Below are 16,511 nucleotides of genomic sequence, written 5' to 3'. Positions count from 1 at the left end.
TTCATGTAATAATACAATCATTTCATAGAGCTCTTATTTGGTATAAATACCTATTTTTCCTCAAGGGATCGATAATTATCAACTTATCAAGATATTCTCTAGATTTTGATTTTATATCTTCCTTGAGGATATCTTTTTGAATGAACTCAATCACAAGTAGTGTCTTTAGACACCAAATATTATCCTTTCCAGAGAAACTAATATCATCATCGTTTATAAGTTCAATGATCTCGGTTAGTTCTTTTAGCATACTGCTATACTTTTCTGACGTCATATGCTCTTTTAGTGCACTCTCTTTAATAAACCAGATCAGATACGTCCAGACAGATTGATCTTCAGCATCAGTGAACATGGCATTCTTTATGTACTGAAATTCATCGTCGATGAAGGACTCTTTGTCAGCTATTTGATCTCTCGCCAGCATATGTTCAATTATATTCGTTCGTTGGAACCACGCGCTAAAGTTAGAGATATTTTGATTTATTTTCGCGGTTGTGTATTCAAACTCTTGTGAATTTAGACAGTTTCCGCTTAAGCGTTCTACTGTGCTTACGATGTATCTTCTGTAATGCCATCCATGGAAATTTCTCGCATCCATTTCCAGTAATTTGCCAACAATGGCTAATTCTTTCAACCAGATTTTCAAGGGAGAATTAGGATAATGCTCTAAACACCAAACCCTGTGATTCCATATCCAGTATACTTTTGGACGAACCTTCAATTTGTCCATAGTGAAAGCAAGTTCCCCATCCCAGAAAGTTTGATCCAGTGATGGGGCAAGTAGTTTTATAATTTCACGTCTATAATTCCAGATGGTGTTGAATTCTGGATTGATATTAAGTAACTGGGTAGTCTTCAGAAGAGAGTCCTTGTTTGCTACTCTTTTATTCTTCAATTCTAAAACCTCATCTGATAATTCTCGATAATCGAGGATTTCCTGTCTCTCCTTCTCGCGCTTCTTCCTTAATAACTCCTTTGTCCACTCTCTTCGTGTAACACCATGCTGAATTCATTTCAATTTGTAAATGTTAGTAATCTGCAATTGTATATTATGAGAATCTTCTTTGAAAAGAGTGCCGAGGTCTGCCATACCATTATTTGTCCTCGAGTCTCTGTGGAATTGAGTTTAACGTTCTGATTTGCTGTTCATCATAATCATAACTTATAAGTTTGAATGTTAATTATAAAAAATAGTAGTTTAAAATGAGCTCAATAACATATGTTTTTTGAACTTGCTTCGACGAACAAGGATTCAGAAGAGACTGGAAAGTAAAATTGGAAACATGGATTTGATATCATTAAAAGGTTCGACACGAATTGTTACTGAGTTCTTTGAATATAGTATAAATTCAATATTATATCAACGAGCAGTATACCCGGCAGAAGACTTCGCTACAGTTAAGAAGTATGATTTGAGCTTATTAAAAACACAAGATACAGAACTTAAACAATACATACGGGAAATTCTCCGGCAGGTTCATAGGTGGTTATTGGGAGGTAAATGTCACCAGCTTGTTCTGTGTATAGTAGATAAGGATGATGGTGAAACAATTGAAAGATGGAAGTTTAACGTAGATTCTCACAGCAACAAGAACGATACTGATGATGATATGAACATTCCATTAGAGGAAACCCAAAAGGAGATTCGGGCAGTACTTAGACAGATAACAGCCAGTGTCACTTTCTTGCCCGAATTGAAAAATGAAGGTAACTATACTTTCAATGTTTTGGCCTATACTGATAGTAATGCGAATGTTCCACTAGAATGGACAGATTCTGATTCAAAAGAAATAGCGAAGGGGGAATCTGTGCAATTCAAGTCTTTCGGTACATCGGCCTATTCAGTGGGAGCTGAAGTCACTTATAAGTTCTAACAAAATTAATGGCTGAACTTATTGCATTTCCTTTTAATACTTATGCTACAAATAGGAACAAGATATAGTAGAAAAGGCACATAATACTTAATTCAACTCGAGAAAGCTCATACTAATTCAATCATCTTGGTGTCTTTTCCAAACTTCTATCCAAATCTTGAGATGTTCAATTAGCTTTTGTCTTAAGAGTCCTTCGCATTCTTCCTGCATAAATGGGAAAAGGTTGGACAATAAGCACGTTTTGAACAACTTTAATTTTGACACGGCTGCCATATCAACCCTCAACTCTTCTTTAACTCTAAGAAGAGCAGTAAAATCGAGTTTAATGTTGTCTGACTCTGCTGCTATTTGGATTATATCCTGAATTATTGCTATTTCATTTGCTAGATTTACGGTGTATCCATTATCCAATTTGACTGAGAGATATGTCAGCCTATCATAAAGCGGTTCGGCCACAAACTCAGGTATATCAAGTTCTTTTACTATTTGAAACTCTTTGCGCTCTTCAGCTAATTCATCAAAAATATCGTAAACTTGTTTTGGGTCAAACGTATCATTCAAATCGGTTCTGATCAATTCCACAGGAAACATCAGAGCAAAATGTGATTCACCAACAACATCTATAAACATATCAATTTCCTTAAACTCAGCATCTGTAAGCGTGCTTTCAGCTATAGTGAAAAAAATCATTATGTAGAAGAATGGAATCATTGCATGAGGATACCAGGTCTGATTTCAAAATAAAGTCGATAGCCGAACCAACTTGTGCGGCACATTTTGTCATATAATCAGATATATTGTAAGTGCTCAGGTTAACTGATATATCTTAATATTCATAAGTAAATAATATCTTCGAGTTTTCTGTGTCATTTTGACTTGACGCATTGACATGCCTCGAAAATGTTAAAAAAAGCCTATTTAAACTGATAAATCTGCTACAGAGGTAAAGGTAGTATTACAAGTAGTGTTGCTGTTTCGTTGGTCAAACTGCGTGTGGAAGCTTCTCTACAGAAGCAGTTAGCCCTTCTTGAAAAAAAAACTGGAGTTTGACATAAGGTTTTTTATCTCATTCAATTTATGTCCAGGAATCTTAGGGGATGGAGACCCAGTGGGTGGACTAGGGGAGGACTGTATAGCTACGGATAAATCAGGACGTGGAACAGGTTTAATCTTGAGGTCTTCCTCCAAAAATGTTTTCCATGATGGATCTGATACCCTCGATAGATTGTAAATAAAGTTTTGTAGTTCTCTAGGGTTGAAAATAAGGTCATCTGGTTTCATCGGTTGAGTATCATCATCTGATTGTTGAAATTCTGACCATACTCTTTTCCAAAGTGCCAAATCCCAAGGTACACCTTTTAGCGCTAGTATAAATGCCCAGAAATTTGAGTTTGTATTCTGACTTGCGGTTATTGCATAATAGGTTTCCAAGTATGTTGTATCAGGGTCAATAGGAGAGACAAGTAACTTTAAAAGATGCATTAGTTTTTCCACATTACTATCTATGTGTTTCGTGACTCTTTTAGCTGATGTGTCATGTTGCGGTAAACTTTCCGGAAGTGAATGCAACGTTGTCTTCAATAGTTGAACGTCTAACAATAATTGTTCTGCGATATTTATCACTTGCTTCACATCGAACTGTCTTTTCGAATTAAGAGTGCCATATGGTAAAGCTGGTTTCAAGAGCTTTATAATTTGAGATTCAAAAGAGATAGCTATTAAATCAATAGTTTTATCAATAAAATTCCAACCATAAAGATCTCTATTGAATTGAGAAACAGTGGAGTAAAATGTTGAATTTTCCGATCTTGTTGGTAGGAGGATACTCTGTAAGGTAGTCACATATCTGCTGTAATCTTCCACCATTGTATTAGCCCAATTTGTGTTTGTGAACTCCCTCCATACAAATTCCAAATCTTTCTTCAGGATGCGATTTAGTAGTAAATTGATACCACCCGATACGAGATCCATGTATTTTTGCCTTGTAGGTTCAAAAATGGCTGCAACTTTGTTGATATTTGGCTCATCATTCTCAAGATATTCACAGAGTTTATCTTGCAATTGATCAATTGTATTTGCGCAATAGTCTGCTGTATTGACAAGAAGAACGGTATATTTCACTACTTCATTCTTATCATCGATTTGTGTATCCTCAGGTAACAACAATGGTTTCAAAATCTTTTCATAATATTCATTCAACCATTTGACGAAGAAAACCGCCAATTCCACCATTATGGTCGATTTATTACCGCCTTCTATCAAGCTGAAAGTTTGAGAAAGAATGTGTCTATAAGTTCTAAACAAGTCTGCACTGGATGGAACGACAAGCGATTCATTTTTAGCTGGGAGCTTGGTCTCATTAAGATATGTCAACATCTTGGCGTTCAAAGATGAATCTTGGTGTCTAACCCATAATTTCAAATATGGCTCAAAGCAAGTGGATATTTTACCCTCGTATATATGGGAAAACTTCACTGATATGTATTTTTCAAACTCTAAGGTAGTTTGTAACGATTGCATGAATAGGTCAATGGAGGTGGTACCGGACAAATCTCTCTTCAATAATGTTTTCAAATCGTTAGACGTCATTGTGAAGAAAGAATCCGTTAGTTTCAAAGGTATCTCCCATTCTGATGGGAAATATTCGCTGAAAGTAGACTGGAAATTATTTAATACTTTTTTGAAGAAGATGTAACGTCTAGACAAATTCTCCAAAGAACCAGCTTCATCATCAATTTGGAAGATTTCTTTAATTTCATACAATAGAGAATCCAAACACAATTGCACAATCCTTTCTTTATAATGCTTATTAGTGTCCGCAAGGCAACATATACCGTCTTTCATCGTTTTGCTGTCATATTTACTGTTAGACCCATCCCTAAGCACTTCTTTCGTTACTCTCTCACACACCAATAGTGTATCACTCTCTAAACGATGAATTTGATTTAGAAACTTACAAAACTCATCCAAAGATTTATATTCGTGGAAAGATACAGATAAGGAATGCATAACTTTAAAGGGGCCGCACATTTCAATGTATTTTTCAGCTTGCATGTACTTTTTAGAGTTCACGTATGCATCACTCAAGATCTTCAAATTTTCAAAGCACGTCATCGATCTCGTTATATTCCTCTTAGCGTTATCCAAATCTGAAATATCATGTGTCAAGTCGGATATGGTTGCTTCAGTAATCTGTGACAGAGACTTCGTTGAATTTATCTTCTCAAACAACTTGTGGAAATCATAATTGTCTTCTAAACTATTGACTTCTGAACTGGTGTTATTGCTTTCTCGTACCCGCTCCTCTAAATTAAATTTACATTTTTCGGTTAATAGCACTAGGTTATCAATATCTGATAAAGATTCCTGCTTCGAGAATATCTGTTGAAGATCGTGTAAGGGATCGTATTCCAAAGATTCTGAAATCATTACTTGTTAAGTTCTAGTTATTCAATTCAAATTAATGTGCGTGATACTAATACAGGAAACAATAATGGGGAGGAGCTGGATAGAGAAGGGAGAATTATACCTCTGCAACTTACAATTGCTGGCTCTTTTTGTCATTTACTGATGATACAACAAAGGTTCTTGTTATATTTGTTTCTGTATGCAATAATTACTATGAAAGTCTGATATCAGAAATATCGAAAAAAAATACAAAGTCTTTAAAAGGTGAATTGACAGTTCCAAACCCTTTAACTATGAAAAAAATAATGCTCCAGGGGAGGTTCGAACTCTCGACCTTCAGATTATGAGACTGACGCTCTTCCGACTGAGCTACTGAAGCAATTCCTTTGAGTAGCTTCATTGACACTGTACATATACCAGAACGATGTAATCTTCGCACTGCATAATATATTATTGCTCAACGAGTTACAGTGTGTAGCCAACGATGCTGCTCTTACAAACATATGTTTTGCATATGGCAGAACAACAGAGTAAGTGCCTTCCTGAGCTATATATTGAAATGGTTTGATTTGCCAGGATCAGCGAAGTTTTAAGATACATAACTCTATTCTGCTATGATTATTCCTAGGATGTTGACGTGGATGCATCCATCACCCAGCTACATACCTATTCTTTAGAGTAAGATGATAGTACTTTCAGATCTCCAGAAACACACATGTACACATGCCTTATTCAGACACTTTGTCCCTAGTAACTATTGGCTAAAGCATTCCCATATTTTCTGCATATCTCTCAATACTGAAAAAAAAAAATGCTAAAGTATCTTTTAACAACATAGTTGAAATATAGAAAACAGTGCGTGAACAAAGGTGGCGAAGACGAAACTTGTACGTGGAAAAGCTATACCTTGGAAGGAAAGCAGATAATTCACAAATCCTTGAAAAGCAGCATGTCTTTGAAACTTCCTCAAAATCCTAATGCGGGATTGTTCAAGCAAGGGTACAATTCGTACTCTAATGCTGATGGTCAAATCAATAAATCGATCGCTGCCATTAGAGAGATTCACCAGATGTGTTTAACTTCTATGGGGCCATGCGGCAGAAACAAGATCATCATTAATCATTTGGGAAAGCACATTGTGACCAACGATGCTGCTACCATGCTAAGGGAATTAGAGATTGTCCATCCTGCTGTTAAAGTGTTGGTGATGGCATCTGAACAACAAAAAATTGATATGGGTGATGGTACTAACCTTGTTATGGTGTTGGCTGGTGAGCTTTTGAATGTTAGTGAAAAGCTTATTGCGCTAGGTCTTTCACCTGTAGAAATTATTCAAGGTTACACAATGGCAAAGAATTTTACTTTGGCAGAACTTGACAAGATGTCTGTGTTGGATATCAAGAACAAACATGAAAAAAGTGAGTTAATCAAGGTCATCAAGCCAGTCATTGCATCCAAGCAATATGGTTCTGAAGATATTTTAAGTTCCTTAGTATCAGACGCTGTGGCACATGTCTTGCTACCAAATTCCAACTATTTCAATGTCGACTCAATTAGAGTGGTAAAGATTATGGGTGGTTCCCTTACCAACTCATCTGTTATCAAGGGTTTAGTCTTCAACCGCGAACCAGAAGGACATTTGAAGTCCTTGCCTCAAGGTGAAAAGCATAAGGTTGCTGTGTTTACATGTCCAATTGATATCTCAAACACCGAAACCAAGGGTACTGTGCTTTTACATAATGCTCAGGAGATGTTAGATTTCACTAAAGGTGAAGAACAACAACTGGACCAAATGATGAAAGAAATTGCCGAGACTGGTGTTAGATGTGTTGTTGCTGGTGCCGGTGTTGGTGAGCTTGCTTTACATTATTTGAACAGATACAATATTCTCGTCCTAAAGGTGCCAAGTAAATTCGAACTTAGAAGAATTTGCCGTGTGTGTGGTGCTACACCAATGCCAAGGCTAGGTGCCCCAACTCCAGAAGAAATTGGTATTGTTGAGACCGTAAAGACGAAAGAAATTGGTGGTGATAGAGTTACCATTTTCAAACAAGAGGAGAACGAAAACACTAGGACTGCCACAATCATCTTAAGAGGTGCTACGCAAAATAACTTGGACGATATCGAACGTGCCATTGATGACGGTGTCAATGCAATTAAGGGTTTAATGAAACAGGATGGTGGAAAACTTGTTCCAGGTGCCGGTGCTACTGAAATAGAGTTGGTATCAAGAATCAGCAACTATGGTGAAAAGACGCCAGGTCTAATGCAACTTGCCATCAAACAGTTTGCCGTTGCATTCGAAGTGGTACCAAGAACGTTGGCAGAAACTGCAGGTCTAAACGTTAATGAAGTACTACCAAACTTATATGCTGCCCACTCTCAAAAAACTGCGTCAAACGAAATCAACGATGGTTTGTACCAAGGTATTGATATAGACAACAATACCCCGGAATGCATCAAAGATATCAGAGATGAAGGCATTTATGATTTACTAGCTGCTAAGAAGTTCGCTATCGATGTCGCCACAGAGGCTGCGAAGACAGTACTTTCAGTTGACCAGATCATCATGGCCAAGAGAGCTGGTGGTCCAGCCGTACCAAAGGGTCCAAAACCAGGTAACTGGGACCAAGATGATTGATTCGAACATCTGTCCTCTTGGAAGCGCATAATTGTTCTCTCTTCTGTACACTAATTCCCCTACCACAAATAAAAAATTCAGATATAATTTTAATACTCACAGCTATACCTGTAACTGTCTTGAAAACGGTATCAATACCGCATATCATTATATATTTCATTCTTATGGTTGCTCTTAGACATCCTCTAAATCACGTGATATTAATTATATATCTTACCATCCTTTCCATATATGTGTCAATGTAAAATTAAATTATTTTTCACACAGTTCTGATTCCATTTTTCCAAAATTACTGTTCCTTTTCACAGAAATATCGATGACAACTTTTAAGGACAAAAACCAAAACTTTTCAACGATTTGAAGCTACGTTAGCGATTAGCGAAAGAAAAATATACGATGCGGGTCTGGACCCGAGAAAGAATAGGAGAACCAGAAATTAACAAGTATATCGATTGAGGAACAAAGTGCTTATCCGGGCGTATTGCTTAGATATAAGACAAAGCTAAAAGAGTCGGTACTGATTTTTTTGACCTGATCCTTAATTTTTTTTATTATAATAATAATAATAATAATAGTCGATTATTACAGTTGGGACTCAACTGAATATAAATCGTATTCCTTCTGTGGGTAGTCAGTATCTATCCCGTTATTAGATCAGTACTTTCAATAAGCTGATTTGATTTGGCAATTCATCAAGTTATGGTGGAAGAAATTGATCTGCCGCCAGATATTCGTTGGCAACTAATGGATGAAAGTAAAATGCACAAACCTGCTAATCCCAGACGAAAAAGCAGTATTTTTGGCTCGATGCATCGAGAAGAGTTCCCCATGTCCAATACTTCGTCAACAGACTCTCTAGATTTGTTGTTGGAGAAACAAAGGCAACGACAGTTGAATCATCCTTTGCATCAAAATCATATCAGAACAGTATTGGGCTCACATCTGAATAGTGGGCAACGAATAACGTATGGTCCAGTGAAAGAGACAAACACTGTTTCACTAGAGTATGATCCAATATCTAAACGAAAAGTTCTAAACACTTATGAAATCATTGAAGAATTAGGCCATGGGCAACATGGGAAAGTGAAATTAGCTCGAGATTTGGTTACAAAACAACTAGTTGCTATAAAAATTGTCAACAGACATAAAAAGCGTACTTTCAATGATAAATTCTCTAATAGATTCAAAACTCCTCAATCTGGCATTGAGGATGAAAAGATCAAGCGAGAAATTGCGATAATGAAAAAGTGTCACCACGAGCATGTGGTGAAACTAATTGAAGTTCTTGACGATGCTAAGTCAAGAAAGATTTACTTGGTGTTGGAATACTGTTCTAAAGGAGAAATAAAATGGTGTCCTGGTGATGTCATAGAAACTAAGGCAAGAGGTCCACCATTACTAAGCTTTCAACGTACTAGGGAAATTTTTAGAGGTGTGTTATTAGGATTGGAGTATCTCCACTTCCAAGGAATTATTCATAGAGACATTAAACCTGCAAACTTGCTACTTTCAGAAGATGGAATAGTAAAGATATCCGATTTTGGAGTTTCGTTGGCGTTTTCTTCAGATAGCAGCACAGACTCTTTAAATGAATTAGAGCTTGCTAAGACCGCAGGAACACCGGCATTTTTTGCCCCGGAAATTTGCCTTGTTGAAGACACCATCAAAAAGTTCGATCTCGATCCAAATTCTAAAGAACCAATAATTTCTTTCCCAACTGACATTTGGGCTATGGGAATCACTTTGCACTGTTTATTATTTGGAATGCTACCATTTATTTCTGACTACGAATTAGAGCTTTTCGACAAAATAGTCAACGAGCCACTAGTTTTCGAACCATATCAGAAAATAGAGCAATGTCAAGTTTCTCAGGTTGAGTGCAAAGAAGAATATGAGGAGGCTCAGAATTTACTCAATAAGCTATTAGAAAAGAATCCCAAAAAAAGAATGGCAATCCAGGATGCTAAGAAACATCCTTGGGTTTGTTGGGACTTCAACCATAATGACTATATGAGCGATCAGGAGAAATCACTGAAATTAATTGAACAATCGAATTTCCATCGTAGCCCATCAGAACAGGTTGAACAAATTTGTATTTCAGAGCACGAGGTAGATACTGCTGTTGGTGGTATTGGGCATAAGATAAAAAACGCAGTGGGAAAGTTTCTTCCATCTACGAAGTCAAACGATGAGTCAAATACTAATTCCGTCAATGAATTTAATGATTCAGGTAACAATAAATACATTGACGGCTGTTTGAATTCTTGTGCTTCATATACAGATAATGGAAACCTTATTTTAAGTGAGGAAACATATATTTCTCCAAAAGATTCCACAGGTTATGGTAACGAAGGTACAAATTTAGTGGAGGACTCGTCAAGTGTTCCTGTACATGATGTTTCCGCCAGAGAGATTTTTCAACAAGAGCTTCAGCGTTTTGACAATAGAAGAGATCCTGATTCGATAGTTTCATTGCCGGTAAATTCCTCATTCGCTTCTTTAGATAGCTTCTATATCGATCATTACGCTCCTCGACAACTGAGTGAGCATTCATTTCAAGGTCCCCTTGCCCAGCAACAGAAATTTGAGGCTTTTGACAGACCTCCGATTGGTCCATTTTCCAAACCTAATTCCAACGGAAGGGTACCTACTCAGACTGCATTCAGAATTCCATCACCTAATGCACTACAACTTGATACTTTGACGATGGGGTCTGGTATATCTGGAAGAAATATCCGAAGCAATCTACATTCGCCTATTTTATCTCCGACGGGTACGCTTTCACGACGTACAAGTAATGAATTTCCTAATGCAGCCTTGGGAAGCAGGCTGCGAAAGCCCGCTTCTCTTCATACATATGATAAAAATCAAAGCGCATTTACTAACCCAAGAGTACCTGGAGATAACCCATACAGACGAAGTCAAACTCTTCAATGTCAACGAAATACGAGGAAACCGAGCATTGTATTTGACGGTCTCCAAGAAAGTGATGGTGATAGTCAATCAACGAACTCTCACATAGAACCCTCAAATGTTTTTCAAATGGGTTCGGAATCAGAAGACGAAAATGATATTGATAACGGTTTTTATCTGAGTGACAACCATTCCGATGCTGAGTCTCTGCCATTCGAATTTGGTATAGATTCGGAACATGGCAGTGTTCTTTCATTAAGAGATCTCACTGAAGGCGGTAGAACTACTACAAATTCGTACACTGAATTACGAAGCACCAATAACTCTTCTGAACCACCGGAACATTTGCGATTATTTGGCAAGCATCTGGTTGACACATCTATTCCGGAAAAAGTTACATCAAGCCCATTGAAAAAATCCTCAGAAACTGCCATTCCAATTATTTCCAGTGATTATGTTGACGCTTTCACTGAAGTTGAGGGGGTACCTGAAGAAATGTTAAACATGATTCCAGAAATGCAACCTGAATTACGAACCACCTCTTCACAACATACAAATAACTGCAATGGATTATTTCAACAGTTCTCGTCAAATGTACTTCCTACTACCCAGGAATCCAGCGTTGACCATGTTATCACGATGAACAATAGCAACGAAGCAAAATTTTTTTTGAAGAATCTCCTCTCGTCAACAAAGAGCCCCAGAACAAACTCCTTCGGTAACATCAGATCTCCTAAACTCAAAAATAATGGACCAGATCGTTTGGCTACTGACATTTTTGTTAACCACTATTCAGGTAACAAGGATAATAATAATATCCCAGTCGATAAAGGAGATAATGAGAATAATACAAGCACCAGCAGATACAGATCAAAATCAGTAAGTGTCGGGTTATTAGCGGATAAAGAAGCAGATAACTCACTTTAAGAAAGTTAATTTCATTAGATTACTACTACCTGTAATATAAAAATACATAAAACACTAAATACTTAGCATTCAGTAACGGCATATGAAATAATGAAATTGTCACTTTCTTAGTCTTCCAAATCGCAATTTTTTACTACCAGCTTTGGATAAATCGGTAGGGGTGTTGTATTCCGCACTGTTAAAAGAGGATGATACATCTACCCGGGGTTCGATTTTTAAACTCAATTCATATTGCTTTTCGATGGATAGTATATTTTCCATTTCTGCCTCTAAAAACAACTTAACCTCTTCAGAATGTTTGAGTTTATAAGTGATTTTTTGGAAGGACATGATTTCGTTTAATATCATTACAATCTTCAGTCTCTTTGAAAAGTTGAAAAGATTAGGGTTATTGTTAAGGTTATCAGGGTTACCGCTTGCTGTAAAAGTAAGATCTGATAAATAAACACCAAAGAATGGAACACATGGAACATCATGCACAGTCTTCAAAAGGTCACGGTATCTGAAAAAGTTTCTGGTCGAATCCATCAAAGTATTGAGCTTATCCAAAGAATTCAAAATATGCTTAGGTAAACGGTCGAAAGTCTTTTTCAACCTGAAGATAGGAGATGAGTATAATGCAGAAACAATTGCTGTCATTGATGAGAAATTTTTGAGGTTATAACATTGTTCAGAAACCTGGATGAAAAATTGTAGAATTTGGGCTCTTTTTTTGAGGTCAGTCTCTTTGACTATGGTGTAGGAAACGAAATCTGTAAGATGATTCGATGACGTGATAAAGTTTGAAATATTAGCTGAACCACCGAAATCGCATACTTTTTTACCCCAAATACGGTCCAAACATTCAAATTGGTCGATAGCAGAGTATAAAATATGTTCTTCCAAAGTCAATTGTTGTGCAAACGTAATAGGATCAAAATCTGTCAGTTTATGCTTTCTCAGCCTAAAAGTAGCTGATGTCTTTGATAATCCATTTTTCAAAGCTGGTGGAGGAGTAGGACTAGGTTTCGGCTCATAATCCTTGCGTTTTAGCTTTAATTCATTTACAGCGATTTTTCGTTCAACGAGAGGCCTCAATTCAGCTGCACCAGAAATTTCATCCAAAATTGCCATGTTTACTACAGTATTCAGCTCATCCAAGCTATCCTGTGAGTCTTCATAATAGCAATCATTCCAATAATCAGTGAGCCATGCTTTTATAATATTGATAACCCGAATTCGGATTGGTTTCTGTTTTCTATCGACCCATACATTATACTCTTCATAACTTAAACCTTCAGGAGGGGAAAGATCAAAACGCTTGAATAAGTACCTCAAAAATTCAGCTGTGCTAAACATACTTCTAAAAGTTGTTAGAATGACAATATTAAAGAACGCATCGATCGATTTGTGATTAGTGAGATGTTCAATAAGAGCCAGTCTAGTTCCACCTTTGATATGACCGTTAGGGGAATAAATAAGCTCAGTTTCATGCTCCGAATCGAGAAACCAAGGTAGTTCATCTACGAAAGAATGCTGCAAAAACGTTGGTGATTTCGAGTCCAAGGTCGAAGACAAAAACATCGACGCCTTGGAACTTTGTTGCGTTTCTTGGTCATCACTCATGGTCTGTGAGATGGTTACAGAAGAAGAAAGATTTTCATCATATTCGTATTGTTCATCTTTGAGTAGAACATCCATAAAGTCATTGTTCATCATTCTTGCTGCATAATTTATCACATTTTCTCTTTCTACAATCAACTGCTCGATAATCACGGATATTAAAGTCGCAATGTTGTAATATCTCGTAGCTGCTTCATGAAGTACTTCTTGGGTATCCAAAAATGACATGCCGTTGATTTCTACATCCTGAGATACAAGATGTTCATACAAACTATTACTCTTCTTTTCCTCTTGTACTAATTGAAACAATTCTGCATGACTACCTTTTGAGAACTGAGAAAGCTCTCCTCGCATTGAGCAGAAGACAAATGGATCTCTGAGTGAAAGATTTTGAGTGTCCATGACATAACGAATTGTAATGTCATGCAACGCCTGCTTTAGATCATAATATTCTAGGAGAATAGGAACTGCGTTAGTCATGGATGATTCACTGAACTCGTGAAATTCTTTTTCGAGGTTTTCATTAGAATGGCAACGTTTCAAGTTAAAGAAAAATTGTAGGTCCAACTTATCAATTATATTGAGAAAAGCAGCGGATTCTTTCAAACCATTATATGTTCCCATACTGAGTTCGACTAATTTTCCGCCGTCAACTGAACTTAAAATCGCTGAATTGTCCGTCTTGTAGATATTGCTGATCAGGGATAGCTTGTCCCTAAGAAGATTTAAAGTCGTATGATTTAAGGGGTACCTGGCAGGTTTAGAACCTTTTGACCGTGCACGTAATTTGTTGTGTATTTTTCCTATTGATCCCGAAGAGTTTTGCTTTTCTAAATTGGAGTTGACAGTTCTAGAACTTGAACTACTGTACTGCCTTCCTGAAAACATAAGACTCGAAAGAGACTCTGGAAAAAATGAGGAGCTCGCATTCCCCTGGTCCGATTTGTTGGAAATATCACTCGAATCTTCAGATTTGGAAGCAAATGAAGGATCTGATTTGGTCCACACTATACCCTCAAAGGAGTTTCTTATAAATCTTGGGTATATCTGAACTAATGCATCATCCGGTGAAACAGAATCAATGATAATGTTGTGAAGGTTGTTGACAAGTTTGAAAATATTTGTGAAGTCAGTGTGTATCACATTAAAGAGAGAATTCAAAACAATACCTGTCTCCTCGTCGATGAGCATATTCGATGTTTGAGTTGTATTAGTTGGAATTGACGCTCTTGGGGAATCTGGGCTGATCTGAATAGTTTCTGACGTCATAGTTCCTTGATGTGAGCTATCTAAGCTTGCGTTAGGATTAAAAGAAGTTGTGGTACTAGTACTAACATTTCTTAAATCAGGAAACTCAATATTGTTAGGTAAGACAAAGGCTTCAGAAGTTCTTGTGCCATTATTCAAAGTATCGCGGTTCGAAGTCAGCATGTCTCCATTGAATTTCTTGATGTCGGAGGAGTTCATAACGATTTTGCTACTAGAATTGAAATATACTGAAGCATTTACGTTGATTCTGAAGACGACCTTAATCAACTTTCTCAAAATTTTCCTAATATCCTTTACAACATTCCTTTTGATAAGTTCTTTTCTCGCTAAGTTACAGGCCAACTGATGGTAAAAGATGTAAGTTGACGCTTTCGAAAAGTTCTGATAAAATGATGGTTGGTTTTGTTTGAAGAAATGGTTATGTGAAGCTTTCAAATAATAGATAGTGGAGTTTTTTAACTCCGTCCACGTTTTCATGTCAGAACTTAATGAATAAAACATTCTACTATTCGATTGCGGTAATGGTTTAGGAGCAAGTGGCTGTGAGTTTTTCGGACCTGCTTCTTCATTTTTTTCATTGGATTGCGTAGGATTTGAATGCATACTGGGTGATCGACCTGGAGATGGACAGGGTTGACTTAGGTCTGGTTTTGGACCAGATGGTGTATTTGGTTGCTTTTGAGAAGAGTTTCCACTGATGACAACCATTGGATTAATGGGACTCGCATCATGTAAGTTACGGTGCTGAGAAGAAATGACAGATTCCAGATCCATCACTTGAGTATTAGGCAAAAAGTCTGATTCTAGGCTTCTTGCTTGTAAGTCGACCAGGTTTTCATTAGGCGGGAAAACAGATTTTAAGCTTAGTTCAGGTGTCCTTGATATAGGTAAAGATGTACAATAAATGTTCATTTCTTTATTGAAGTATAATAAATTATTGCTTGTAGTCAAAACCGGGGTCCATACCGGCACAACCTCTTGTCTTGACATGTTATTTAAGAGCATTTCAACTTCTTTAGTAGAAAGAATGTTGATTTCTGACTCATGAAGAGTATGTGGGGACCGTATTGACGATACAGAATGTTTACTGTATGAATGATCTGAGTTACGGGATTCTGAATGAGACCGCGCTTTGGATAAAGATTCAGATGAACGACAGTAAGAGTTTCGAGAACTGCTAGTTGATGCACTTCTTGATTTGGAGGTTGCATTTGGTTTGCTCCTTGAGTGAGAGAAGGATCTGCGATTCATATCGAATTGGTAATCCTGTTTCAAATGCGATGACGGGCTAGAATTATTGACACTACTTGCAGAATTTGAAGGAGACGTCGACAGTAGCGTTTGCCCACTATTTATTGCATTATCATGATTATCGTGGAAAGTAGTCGTACCAAGACTTTTCCTTCTAAAGTTCCCGGTACTCACCAAAGATCCCCTTCTTGACCCAGACGTAGAACGAATATTCATATTCCCAGATGGGCTGCCTATCCTCAAACTGTTCCTCCGTGACCCATGGCTACTAGGCCTATTATTAAAAGCATTGCTGCCATGGTAATTCAGAGGAAATATCTTCCGACTTGAACTGGTATCCTTTATTGATTTAGTATAACTTCTGGGGAACCAGCCCCTCAAAACCAAGCTCTTATTATAATATAAAATACCGTCCCACCAACCTGAGTCACTCTTCGATATAACGTAGATAATATCACCGGCAAAAAACCGTAATTGAGATTTCCTTAGCGGATTAAAGTCATACTGCGCTATCACTATGTCCAAAGGTTTTATAATTGTAGACAATCCAGCTTTTGGAGGATTCATTCCCTCGTCCTGTGGCCTTTCCATTGTCAGTTGTGAAAGCTATAGAATAAAAGCACACT

At 37.2% G+C, this 16,511-nt stretch overlaps 7 protein-coding genes and 1 non-coding gene across 8 annotated transcripts; 3 read left to right on the top strand and 5 right to left on the bottom strand.

Moving 5' to 3' along the window:
• Positions 1 to 22: 22 nt before the first annotated feature.
• On the bottom strand, positions 23 to 1,095 carry BET4 (Rab geranylgeranyltransferase BET4; the record flags this gene model as incomplete). Its single annotated transcript, XM_453483.2, has 2 exons — positions 23 to 1,003; positions 1,093 to 1,095. 2 exons carry the CDS (start codon positions 1,093 to 1,095, stop codon positions 23 to 25), a joined length of 984 nt encoding a protein of 327 aa, XP_453483.2.
• Positions 1,096 to 1,283: 188 nt separating this feature from the next.
• On the top strand, positions 1,284 to 1,874 carry MAD2 (spindle checkpoint protein MAD2; the record flags this gene model as incomplete). Its single annotated transcript, XM_453482.1, has 1 exon — positions 1,284 to 1,874. The coding sequence occupies one exon, from the start codon at positions 1,284 to 1,286 to the stop codon at positions 1,872 to 1,874; it is 591 nt and encodes a 196-aa protein (XP_453482.1).
• A 117-nt stretch (positions 1,875 to 1,991) lies between these two features.
• KLLA0_D09416g (uncharacterized protein) lies at positions 1,992 to 2,585 on the bottom strand (the record flags this gene model as incomplete). The annotated part of the gene is made up of 1 exon (XM_453481.1): positions 1,992 to 2,585. One exon carries the CDS (start codon positions 2,583 to 2,585, stop codon positions 1,992 to 1,994), a length of 594 nt encoding a protein of 197 aa, XP_453481.1.
• Positions 2,586 to 2,891: 306 nt separating this feature from the next.
• VPS53 (Vps53p) lies at positions 2,892 to 5,303 on the bottom strand (the record flags this gene model as incomplete). The annotated part of the gene is made up of 1 exon (XM_453480.1): positions 2,892 to 5,303. The coding sequence occupies one exon, from the start codon at positions 5,301 to 5,303 to the stop codon at positions 2,892 to 2,894; it is 2,412 nt and encodes an 803-aa protein (XP_453480.1).
• A 285-nt stretch (positions 5,304 to 5,588) lies between these two features.
• On the bottom strand, positions 5,589 to 5,661 carry KLLA0_D09372r. Its single transcript has one exon. It is a non-coding gene; the product is annotated as a tRNA-Met (tRNA).
• A 570-nt stretch (positions 5,662 to 6,231) lies between these two features.
• Positions 6,232 to 7,923, top strand: CCT8 (chaperonin-containing T-complex subunit CCT8; the record flags this gene model as incomplete). Its single annotated transcript, XM_453479.1, has 1 exon — positions 6,232 to 7,923. One exon carries the CDS (start codon positions 6,232 to 6,234, stop codon positions 7,921 to 7,923), a length of 1,692 nt encoding a protein of 563 aa, XP_453479.1.
• Positions 7,924 to 8,622: 699 nt separating this feature from the next.
• On the top strand, positions 8,623 to 11,763 carry KLLA0_D09328g (serine/threonine-protein kinase; the record flags this gene model as incomplete). Its single annotated transcript, XM_453478.1, has 1 exon — positions 8,623 to 11,763. One exon carries the CDS (start codon positions 8,623 to 8,625, stop codon positions 11,761 to 11,763), a length of 3,141 nt encoding a protein of 1,046 aa, XP_453478.1.
• A 99-nt stretch (positions 11,764 to 11,862) lies between these two features.
• On the bottom strand, positions 11,863 to 16,476 carry CDC25 (Ras family guanine nucleotide exchange factor CDC25; the record flags this gene model as incomplete). The annotated part of the gene is made up of 1 exon (XM_453477.1): positions 11,863 to 16,476. The coding sequence occupies one exon, from the start codon at positions 16,474 to 16,476 to the stop codon at positions 11,863 to 11,865; it is 4,614 nt and encodes a 1,537-aa protein (XP_453477.1).
• Positions 16,477 to 16,511: the final 35 nt, after the last annotated feature.

Source organism: Kluyveromyces lactis (genome assembly GCF_000002515.2).
Source record: "Kluyveromyces lactis strain NRRL Y-1140 chromosome D complete sequence".
In the NCBI taxonomy this organism is placed as follows: Eukaryota; Fungi; Ascomycota; class Saccharomycetes; order Saccharomycetales; family Saccharomycetaceae; genus Kluyveromyces; species Kluyveromyces lactis.
The sequence above is the reverse complement of the archived record's forward strand: the minus strand, read 5'-3'. Positions and strand labels throughout refer to the sequence as shown.